Raw genomic sequence first — 12759 nt, 5'->3', positions numbered from 1 at the left:
AGGCAATTTATTTACATTTAAGTAATCCAGCGATAATTCTGACAGCTGAAGACATTTTTTCGTATAATATGCAACAACAGGTTGCAAAAAATCTGTATACACCTTGCACTTTTTTGAAAGAAGACATTATTTTAAAGTTAATTCATTATTATAAATCATGGAAATTTGACACTTGCAATGGGATAGATGGATTTACTAATGGAATTTTTTAATTAGATTTTCTTTCTAAGTAAATATGATAAATTAATATATAAGAATTTTCAAAAAAGGATGTTTTGAAATGTGGTTTTGACGAAGAAAATTTTCATATTTTTAAACAAGATTTATGTCATTCTAAAATTGGAAACAGTGATAATATTCAATCAATAATCTTTTTTGAAACATATATTGCTTTAAACTTGCCTTTTTCTGCATCAGTATTGGAGAAAAAAAACTTGAAGTAAAAAAGTTAAATAAAAATGTGAATGATAAAAAATTTAATGAACTTTTTGAGGAAAAAAATTTTTAATGAGTTCTTTTTTGTATGCTGAAAATAGAATTTGAGATTTTTACTTATAAAGAGGGTAATGTTTTTATACAGACATTTAAAATGAATTCTGTATCATATTTGTGGGCAACATCCTAATACTTTAATTTGCCATTGTTTTCAAAAGTTGTAAAAGTTATTATTTATAAAATATATCTTACATATCATCCAATATCATATCTTCAAAAAAAACTAAACAGGCAAATAAGAATATAAAAGTTTCTTATGATTAAATAATGAAAAGAATTTTTTTGGTTGGCCTAATGTGTGGTAGGTCATAGACATTCTGACCTTTAAGTAAAAAAAATAAACATTTTTTTATACTTTGGTATGTAAGAAATAGGGAATTACCTATCTAGTTAATTGGTGTCTGTTAATTATGTAAACACTTTATTTCAAGTATTACAACAAAAATTACTTAGGTGTTCCTGATTTGTGCTCTTGCAATATTCAAGTTTTACAGTGTTTTCAATAAGTATGAAGTGTTCTAGTGAATAATGCATGCTAAAATTAATTGCTAAATAATGACGACTACAATAATTAGATTTCAATATCAGTCAGTTAGTGCTTAGATCAGCATATTTTGAAGGTTCGATGAGGGTTGGACAAGTCAAGGGCTTTTTTTCAAACCTGTATACTTTATAAAATTTAATCACAGTTCTGTCTTTTCTTAAATCGTTACAACACATTGCCATTCCTCTCAACTACTGAAATTAATTTTACAATATGCTTTCTTGAAAATATTAAAAATGTCATGAAATTCAGAAGTATTATTTAGTCTTCTTTTGACTCTAAATCAGTTATGCAAAAATATCAAAAGCCAAATAGGAAATGCTTCGAAAATGGTATCTCCTCTGAGACCGTGAGCAAACAGGACATGTAAAATATTTGACGGTGGTGCCAAATTAGAACCTCCAAATACTATTTCCTCCAATTCAATCATAACAGACCATTATATCCTAATGAATTTAGGATTATGGTACAGATGTTTGTATAAATATCTTACTCTGTTTATGTGTAAAATTCCAGAAATTGACCACATGGCCATTCTGCAAGGTGATGATGGTTAAACATCATAAATATGTCTTTGAAGTGACATTATGGTCAGTAGCTGAAAACATGAGGGTAAGGACATCTACTAAAACATGGACATGACTGAAACATGAAACAATCACAGTAACTTCATATAAAGAAAATTTATACAAAAGTCAAATCTTTCTGTAAAAAGATGGATAATCTGCACCTGTATACTTTTAGTTGTACCAGGTTGGTCCACACAAAAAAAAAAACACACACACACAGAATTAGAATAATGAAAAAAAAAAGCATATGTGGAATTACAAAATTTCTTTTTTTTTTTATTAAATCTGGCCATTTGAAAAATGTCTATGACATCATAAACATGTCATACTTAGATATTAGATCAAGGCATAGTTATTGGATATTTTCTTTCTTTTTTTGAATAAGATACAAGCAACAAAAATTTTTCATGCCTAAAAAGTTTGTAGTACTTTTAAAAGAGATCTTGTTTGGTTGAGTACTGCTCATTTTAAAATGTTAAAAAGACAAGATGAAAGTTATTTTTATTTCATTAGTAATATTTGACAAAATTCTGAAAAAATTATTTGTTTTTTTTAAACATTGATATCATTATGTGAAACAGAAAAATGAGTTCTATTATATCTACTCATTTACTAACAAACGATAGAATAAATAGCATATTTAGGATAGCAACACCAATTCCATTTTCTGTTAACCAGACAGTATTTTAGAAGATTTCAAATTAGTACTTAATGTGTATTGACTTGGAAGTTTATTGACTGGCCATCACAATCATCAAATGTTCTGCCCTAACCATTAATATTAGACTGACCTCTATTTCAGGACAAATAATTGACAAGTAAATATTTGATGGCTATCTGTCTGCATTAGTTCATTATAATGTCTGCAGTAGGTGTTCATGCACATCAAACTTAATTAAGATGAAAGAAGTTAACCTCAGAATGGGATGGGTAAACTCTTGTCCAGTTGTCCTGGTCAGTCAAAAGTTACAAGTGCAGGACAGCTTCTGAATTGTAATAGCAATATAAAGATAATCTTAGGGAATTTATGAATGGGTGGGTTCACACAGTAACAAACACTGTTACAATCATAAGAAACAATTTATCTACAATCTTAAGCCAATATCAATAGACAAAATATATAATAATGTATATGTACTTGCTGTTTGTTTTTATAATTACATGCTCAATGGTACAGATATGTAGACATATACAGAAAACACATATCACAATTATAAACACATATCACAATTATAAACATTTTTAGTTATCTTGACTTGTTAGAAAAGTGTCCTTTTGTTAAACCTACTACTAATAATAATCCACGAGGGGGGGGGGGGGGGGGGGGGGGGGGGGGGGGTGTGGAAAATAATGCCCCTAGTCACAATTATCACTTCTTTTATTGTATAAATTTCTAAATTGAAATGAACATTTCTTAATTGTCTTCCTTATCACTTTCTCTTAAAATCATCATTGTTGTGGATGCTTTGTTTAGTTTACTCTAAGCCTTTGTCTTATAATCATACTAGAACATGAGCCTTAGTTTCTTTCCCCTTTTCTTGACCATCTCTCAAAGCTTTGGACTGCACCAACAGCCTGACAGTGGAAAGTTCCATTAACAAGATGGATCTTTGGAAAATGATGAAATTTGTCAAGGTCTGAACATACTATTTTTCATAAATTGATTAACTAATTTATTAATTGAATTGCTTGAACATCCATAATAGAAACACATTTATTTTTAATGTTCTATTTTTCATATTTTCCCCAGAAACCTACCCTGGGACATATTCATAATATAATATTATAATAGCCCCAGACCTACATTTGTACATTAATGTCCATCATAACATATCTTAAGAACACAATCATTCAACTATAGCTACTTGATGTTAAAATCTTTTGAGCTAAATTACTTTCATTGTTGGTAATAATTGTTTCATTATAAAATTTTTGAAAAGTTGTTGCTGATTTCCACCCTGCACTTTTCATAATAGTGTCTAATTTAAGTCCATGACCTAATGCAGCTGATGTTGATGCTGAACCATAGCTATGTGGACCAAAACATTCAATGTTTAGGGAGCTACCATTTGATTTTTATGGGGGGGCTAGGATGAAAAATCTTGTCCTGCCTTTTTTTTTTCACACTTTTCGGTCCTGCCTTTTTTTTTTTCACACTATTCGGTCCTGCCTTTTTTTTATTAGTTTATCCTGCCTTTTTTTTTTACATAAATTGTCATCCTGCCTTTTTTTTTTGGCAAAGTGTCTCATCCTGCCTTTTTTTTTACTCCAAACTCCTGTCCTGCCTTTTTATTTCAAATTTCATCCTAGCCCCCCCCACAAAGCCAAATTACTTAGGTGTTCCTGATTTGTGCTCTTGCAATATTCAAGTTTTACAGTGTTTTCAATAAGTATGAAGTGTTCTAGTGAATAATGCATGCTAAAATTAATTGCTAAATAATGACGACTACAATAATTAGATTTCAATATCAGTCAGTTAGTGCTTAGATCAGCATATTTTTGTTCTTTGTTCGGAAGAGTTTCTGTTTTCCTTACATATTCCTCATAAGTTCTCAAAATACACAATTTTTCATTGACTGTTAATATATCTATCAAATACTAAAGGTTGCATATGTACCCCAGGTTTACTTTGTTTTAATAATTCACTAACATAAGCAACCATTTTGTCTCCTTCAATTTGAACATTATCTAATTCTAATTTATATACAGTTTGACATCTTTGTCCACTCAATAACATAAACAACATAGCTAGTTTTTGTGATAACTCTAATAAAGACAACTGTCCATTGTCTGGTATTTTATCAAAATATGTTAATACTTTGTTAACATCCCAAATTTTACTATATTTTGGTAAACTAGGTTTTTTAGTGAATACACCTTTCATAAACCTCTTAACCAAAATTTCTTTACCAATATTTCTATCACTAACTAAACTACACAAAGCTGAAATGGCTGATTTAGCAGTATTAATACCACTGTAACCTACACATGTGAAATCTATATCACCAGTTTAATAAAATTATAATTAATCTTCAAATGTTTCGATTAATTGAAACATGAATCAGTATAAAATTATTCCTTAACTCAATGCCATCTACCTATTGATTACATTTCTTATTTGACCTTAAGTGTAAAGTGGGGTATAGATATATATGGTCATCTCTGAACATCATCAATCCAGGCAATAAAGTGTATGCTCAAGAGGGGTGTCCTCTTGGCTGTGTTGGAATTATAAGTACACAGCAACGTCTAGTTGAAAGGGAGATGTTAAATCTGATGCCTCTTGTTTGGATAGTGCCACACTCTCTGCACATTAAAGAACCCATCAAACAATAATTTGAGTGGTCAGTAGGTGACCCTTTGGGAGGCAAAAAATTTTGCTCATATCTAATAAAACTCTTTTTCCAGTGGCTGTCAAACTTCCAATCCTTAATCCCAGTCGACCCTATTTGTAGAACCTACCTGGAATTTACTGTAAATTTATTCTCATCCTGAATATGCATGAAATATTTGCCACTGGATGTTAAAAAGAAAAAAGAAATCTGTTAATCTTATTTGAGGATTACTGTCAAGTTGATCAACCCAAGGATATAATGAATATGTTTTCCAAATAAAATATCTTTTCTGTCGACCACCTGTTCAGCAATACATTTATGCAAACCTTTCAATGCCTGTAAACCAAAGCCATGAAAAGTGAAAACAAAACGGTAAATTCTGTACTCAGACTACATAGCAAATTACAATGCAGGTTGGAGATTAGTTAACAGACAAAATGCAAAACCACATGAAAGAAATTACGAACTTTCTGAATTGCTTTTTTGCTGCGATAATAGGTTTCATACGATTCTAATTTTAGTCTTAATTGTTCCTTAGTAATTGGCCTTATCAACAAATTATATAATATTTGTATTGGTATTATCTTGTTTCCTTTGATCTATTTTCACCTGTCTTTCACCTTTAACAGGTACATAAAAAATAGTCTACCTTGTTTTTTCATGTACCTTTAATATACTGACATCTGCCTTTGATGTTTAGCAATCATTGGAATTGATTTACCAGAATTAGTTTGATTGACTGAAGGATATTTGTTAATGAATTTGAGTAATCAGTGTTAAATAGATGAACCTGTTTGCCAGAATAAATTATAGGAAACAGTAACACAACATCAGAACAAGTTGACAAATATATGTGTGTGTCCATTGAAAAATATTTATTGGATTTGAATCTTCCTAAAGAAGACATGAAAAGAGCTTCCTCAAGAAAAAGTCAGAATAACTTCTTACAGAAATGTATTTTGAGACTGACTTCCGTTTGATCTCACTCTTGCAAACTCAGACCTACAGGAAAAGGGGGGGAGGGTTAAAAAAGTCTTTATATTATTGTGACACTTATTTTAGTTTGCAAGGACTGACTTGAATACTGGACCACTAGTACCTAAGCTAGGTATCTGTTTGAAGCAAGTGGAATTTCTTTTTTGGCCTTTTAAAAAAAACAAGTATACCCTGGACTACAATTTAATGATGTTGGATATCTCAATGGAAGATATTTTGTAAGGTTTTTGAATAAGTCATCAGATTTGGAGTTTTGCAGACCTTCCTTATTATACCATCTTATTAGTGACTGACATTGTTTAAAAAACTGTTTTGGATACACCTGGGAACAGTATATCTAACAATATATATGTTCCTGGATACACAAAGAAATTATACATTATGATAACAACCATTTCGATATTTTTTGTTATCATTTGATACATAAAAAGTTCTTCTTAATTGCAAATATTCACTCAAAAAGTAGATGCAAAATAGGAGATAAGAAGGAGGAAAGATTTAGAGTTGTCTCCCATCATTCCACATTATTAGCTTTTTTTCTTTGATATTTAAAAAGGAATATTTCGTCATCATTTTTACTAACATTGTATTATTTGAAATTTCTGATTATGTATGCACCATTATATTTTATTTTAATGGTAGACCCTTTAAATTTTACGGATAACAATTTGAAAACATTTTTATTATTTTAAATGATTTTGACATAAGTTTCCTACACCGCCCACTTTTAATATCAAATTTAATAGTCTATTAATTCCATTACAGAATAGTTCAATTTTACTTCTCTAGTGTTTACGTAATATTTTTTGGCAGATATAAGAATTTTAACAAATTCATTTCTTCATCTTTTAAGAGGTTGTTATAGCAGAGAGTTACAAAAGTAGTTGTAACAGTACAAATTCACAATCTCTAGTATGTAGAGATTCTTGGGAAGTTTTAGTTTAGACCAGTCCAGGGACATTACTCAAAATTTTGGGGAGTCAATAATTGAGTCCAGGGCTCTCAGTCATAAAACTTTACTCAGTACTTGGATCCAGTATTTCAATTGGTTGATTTCTGAGTCTGAATACAGGATTTGGTGTTTCCAGCACACATTTTGTACTCTAAGTACTTAGTAAAGTTTTATGCAAGAGATCCCAGGATTCCAGCTCCTCCACCAATTAAAACTGGCTGCCACAGAATAGCCAATAGTGCTGAAAGTAGTGTTAAAACACCAGAAATCAATCAATCAACTTTATGTCCATTTTTGTCAGCTGTGTTTTTTAGGTCACTCTTTAATTGATTTTTGCTTCTCCATGTATATCTTTCTAATACTCATGTCTATAGACTCTAAATATCTCTGTACGTAAAATAAAAATAAAAATACAGTGCTATAATTATTTCCTAGGAGAAGGATGATACTAGTGATTTGATATTTCTGAATTCTTCATACTTCTTAAGAGAAGGATAATATTAAGAATTAATTTGACATGGCCTAATACTTATTTAAATTATTAAGGACCTTAGCAATGTTTGTGTATACTTTGAGTGTAATTGTTTTGTAGGATATCTACCATTCAGAACTCATTCATCAAACACGTCACAGAAATTTAATTTATTGCACAGTCAATTGTTCACTAAGCTGTAACCCCCTAAACTCTTTTCCACTTATGATTTTTTGAATGACGCAAGCATGTTCTTTTATAAGATTCTTTCTGTATATTCTGGGTGGCTGATGTGTTTTTGCTTGTCTTTTCTCAATAAGGGTTAGATAAGACTTTACCTTGAAATACATTGAAAAATATCTTTTTTCCTACATAAAATATTGATGGCAAGATTCCTAGTTAGCGTGAACTTCTTACATAATTTTTATTGAAATAAAATGTGCAGCAGTGGTTTTCTAGAAGTTGATATTAATGTTAAGAGAATACTTGGAGTGAAAGCAGTGTTTTGTGCTTAAATGCATTCTACCCAAAGAAAACAGTTTTTTTTCCTTTTTGGGATATGATCTTCCATATATCATTACATCTCTTGATTATTTTATTTTCAAAAACAGCCATTAGAACCTCTCATTTTTTCCCTTGAAACTAATCTACTGAAGCATTCTCTATCAAAGTTTTGTCATTTAAAGTGCATAGAATGTTATATTGGTTGTTTTTTCTGTTGAATATTTAAAAAAGCATCATGCTTTTATCTGAAGGGGCAGAGGGCTTCAGTTTTTATTGTAATAGCACAGGACATGATGAAAATTTCTTTTTGACCTGACCCCCCTCCCTAGATATATGCTGTCCAGTTACTAATGCATAAAAAGGATATCAGTAATTACAACATATAGGACAGTGCAACAGACCACACCATCACCTGACTCTTCCTAAAGAAAGTACAAAGAAAAAACAACAACGAACAGCATGGTCAAGATACGAACAACATGGTCAAGATAGCTTGACTTGGTACAGGCACAAAATTTGGTTAAATTAATATGAATTTATTCAAAGGTTCAATGAGTATACATGGATCATATTTATATTTACAGGCTCTATAAACAACATCACCCTAAAAGTTAGGATGTAATATCCTGTTTGTTATAAGGTTTCTACAGATAGAGCCAAATTTCCAAACCAAATCTTTGAATCTAAGAAGGAGTTAAGTAATTTGTGGTAATTAAATCCTTGACTCAATAATTTACCAGTTATAGAATGTTTGCATTCATTGAAATCTAAAAGTCACTACAGACACAGGTTGTTGAATATGCATTCTGTAAGAAGGGCCAAAGGAACATCATCGTCTAAAGTAGGAAAATTAACAATATTGATTAATTGACTCTCTCCTAGTATTTTTGTATGTGAAACTAAAATATCCAAATCAAGAAAAGGACAATTACTTCTGTTTATATTAGATTAATTGAAAGTAAATTCCCTTGGGTAAATGTCTACAGTATGATAAGAGCCATTGAAGCCAGTTTTATGTGTGCAAAAACCCCCCTTTGCCTATCTTGAAAATATCCTGGATATTTTGTAAAAGTAAAACACAGTTATAAAAAACCAGCACAGTGCACCTACCAACAGGATGTAGTATGCTACTTTTCTGTTTATGTCAAACCACCATTACTACATTTCTGCCATGCAAGTTTGTATGCCATACATCAGGCTAATGTTTTCCAGTAAAAGCTTGTGTTGCATTTTATATTTCAGACCCACATGATGTTTGTATAACTGGAGACCATGATTGCCATGAGATGCTGTGTGCCACACACAGGCTTATGTTCTCCATTAAAGTCTAGTGTATGATAATGTTGTTATTTAAATGTTTATTTCAGACCCACATGATGTTTGTATAACTGGAGACCATGATTGCCATGAGAATGCTGTATGCCATAGTACATATACTAGCTACAGTTGTCAATGTAAAAAAGGATATTCTGGTGATGGGTATGATTGTCAATGTAAGTTACTGCCTTTTAACATTGGGTTTGAATATTAAGGTAAGTTACCCGTTTGCACTGAGTTTAATTATCAAGGTAAGTTACTGTTTACATTTGGTTAGATTATCAAGGTAAGTTTCTGTTTACATTGGGTTAGATTATCAAGGTAAGTTTCTGCCTGTTTTCATTGAGTTTATAATTTTATTCAGCCCCATAGTCAGTATGTCTCTAAAGGGGATTATTTAGTATCATAAAGCTCTGACTTTAAAGACATACTAAATTGGAATTTTTGATGTAATGGTCTTTTCTAGTACCATTTTGTTTTCAGAGGGGAGTTTGATAGAACCTCTAAACCCCCTGGCTACATGTATGCTATCAGTATATAGATGTAGGCTATATGTCAATGACAAAAACAAAGAAGACATCTTGGGTGTTTACAGTCTGTGCAAGTAAAAACAGTTAGCCATAGAAATTGTGCATAAATGAGATAAATACTTGAAAAGGTATCAAAAACTGGAATATAGATAAACAGACAAGTTGTTCCATGGAGAAATTATTTAAGTTAAATAGTAGATTTTATCTTTTAAGGTTTATTCCAGATATTCATAATATTTCTTTAACAGTAATTTGATATATTTCAATTTCATTGATATTCTGTCAAAAGATCATAAATTTAATTTCTTTGATCTAGAAATCTAAGCACTATGGCATTGCTCTGTCAGAGGAAAAAAGTCAATTTTCACTATCAGATGATCTAAAGATGTACATTACAAATTGTCTGTCCATTTGACAGAATTGATGCTGATTTGAACTTTGATTACATATTAGCAGTGGGAAATGGACATTCCATATCTTCATGTCAATCTTAATGAGTAAGGAGAAGAAAATTTAGCTTTAATGTTATAATTATTCTGGACAGAAATTATACAGACAGTCATAAAATTTCTAATGTAGGTTTGAAATAGACTTCCTGAATTATCTTTGCCAAATTAGACTTGTCAAATTGTTAAGCATCTAGCACAGATTAAAGGAAATCTGTTGTATAATATACAGTACATATCTCTTACTGGTACAACTGTACAACTTTAAGGCTCACCTGTCACACAGACCAGTGTGAGCATTTATCATTACTTGGCATCAGAAAGACACTGGAACAATTATGACAAAACTAACATTACTAAAAACAATGGGAAAACAATATAGTGACACCCATAATGTATTGTATTTAAATGCATAGATTAGACCGTTGGTTTTCCCGTTTGAATGGTTTTACACTAATAATTTTTTGGGGCCCTTTATAGCTTACTGTTCAGTGTGAGCCAAGGCTCCGTGTTGAAGACCGTACTGTGACCTATAATGGTTTACTTTTATAAATTTTGACTTGGATGGAGAGTTGTCTCATTGGCACTCATACCACATCTTCTTATATCTATATATGTATTATATAAATTTGGTTCACATTTGCTTCATATATACATGTTGCTATTGCAGTTCATTTTATTAATTATGTTATCACCATTGCTGACTGAAAATTGTATACTAGATGAAATAATATTTAAAACTAATATATACAAACAATAAGGGGCTATTTATACTTTTATTGTAGCAATTAATAATTGCTGTTGCAAATTGTGTGCTTTGCTTCAGATTGAGGCAAACCAACCTTAAAAGTTCATCTTTTTTTGTTGAAATTAGCTTATCTGGTCATCACCTTAACTTTGTTGATATTGCTATTATAGTGAAAGTCTTGCTTAAAAAAAGTTGGTTTCAATTAAAAATAACCTTTCCTTTGGTTTTCCTCTTTGGAAGTTACATCTTCAATGCAAAAAATGTTTACTTACCCAACATAGAGATACTGGTTCTCTGTACATGTAGTTTAATTTAGATGTTTTATTAATAGATAGTATGTCACTTTTATAAGCTGTAAACTACTAGATTGTGGTCATTATTTCAGTCCTTCCATTTTTCAGCTGTTTGTCCAGGTGGCTGTTTGAATGGTGGGAAGTGTGTTTCCCCAAATGTCTGTGAGTGTCGCCATGGTTACATTGGTATAAATTGTGAGCTAGGTAAGTGTTGCTATGATTACATCAACATTACTGTGGTAACCAAGGTTAACATCACCATGGATATATTTGCAGCAGATAAGTGTTGCTAATTGCTACATTGCTATTAATTGTAAACTAAGTAATTGTTGCCATGGGTACATTGATATAAATTGTAAACCAGTTGGGTAAGTGTTGCCATTAGTTCAATTGATATTAACTGATGATAATGAGTAGATTATCTGAGCTGGATAAGTGACCTTAAAACATATTGTTTTAAAAATTTGAGTGCACCACCACAGTCATTAAGTTTGGAATCTTTGCCTTTGATAGATAACCAAATACAATACTGTAGCAATGGCAGCTGATAACTACTAATCCAAATTTAATATATTTTTGCACCATAACTAAAGATAAATATTCAAATGGAGAAAAATACACTGACATCATCCAGTTGATTTGAATTTGAAAGAAGATGCAAAAAAAAAGAAGTTATTTTATGGCACAAGTAAAAAAGGAAATGTTATATACATATATATGCACCTTGCATTGAAATAACATATGTATACCATTACCGTTATAATGTTTTTGTTTTCCTTCTATTGATAGTTGGCTAAATCTTTTAGTTAGCCTTATTCCTCTGCTATGTTAGAGGTCTCTTGATGATACATGTATCCCTATTTGCAGTACAAAACAATACAACCTGTTCACATGTGTACTTATAGATCAGAAAATCAAAGATTTAGAATGCACTGACTCTGGTGGATGCACATGGGACAATAATCTCAAGAAATATCAGTGAAATGATCAAACATATCAAAGACACAACACTATATTGATGTTCCTCATCTTACCGCTTCAAGTGTTTTAACTATTTCTTTGGTAAACTGATAGTTGATCTGTACTAGTAAATGATCAGTGCATATTAACTGTTCATCATAGAACTTGATTCATATCAATCAAACTCTCCATTAAGTAAACAAGGTCATATTTGAGTTTAAACATTTTTCATTTCCATAATAATTGCAATATATAAAAGTCATTTCCATTGAATTATATATCAGACATTCTCTTCATTTAATCTGAAAAAGGAATAAATGAAATTGAACTGATGATGGAATTACATAACCATTTAAGACAGTTCTCTAGACTTTAATTTGCTATTTCATCAAATATTATGTAAGTCTGGGAATATGAATTATTTGTGATATTGCAGGAAACATGCATTTCTTAAGAATTATGAGTCATTTCAAACTTTTTACACTTAAGAAAACTGTTTCCTTATAAGGATATGAATTGCACTGATATTTATTTTTTTGTCAAGCCTGCAGTGAATGTAATGGAATGTGGCCAACATAGGGCAACAGTATTTAACTAT

General features: G+C 30.8%; 1 protein-coding gene across 1 annotated transcript in view; it reads left to right on the top strand.

Moving 5' to 3' along the window:
* The window catches only part of LOC127725693 (protein kinase C-binding protein NELL2-like), a 124102-nt gene that overhangs the window by 70838 nt on the left and 40505 nt on the right, over positions 1 to 12759 (top strand). The window contains exons 14-15 of the mRNA XM_052232859.1: positions 9235 to 9360; positions 11310 to 11405. Coding sequence (XP_052088819.1) covers positions 9235 to 9360; positions 11310 to 11405 — 222 coding nt within the window. The remainder of the gene's footprint in view (positions 1 to 9234; positions 9361 to 11309; positions 11406 to 12759) is intronic.

The sequence above is a fragment of the Mytilus californianus genome, unplaced genomic scaffold (genome assembly GCF_021869535.1).
Source record: "Mytilus californianus isolate M0D057914Y unplaced genomic scaffold, xbMytCali1.0.p SCAF_15, whole genome shotgun sequence".
Taxonomy (NCBI): Eukaryota; Metazoa; Mollusca; class Bivalvia; order Mytilida; family Mytilidae; genus Mytilus; species Mytilus californianus.
The sequence above is the reverse complement of the archived record's forward strand: the minus strand, read 5'-3'. Positions and strand labels throughout refer to the sequence as shown.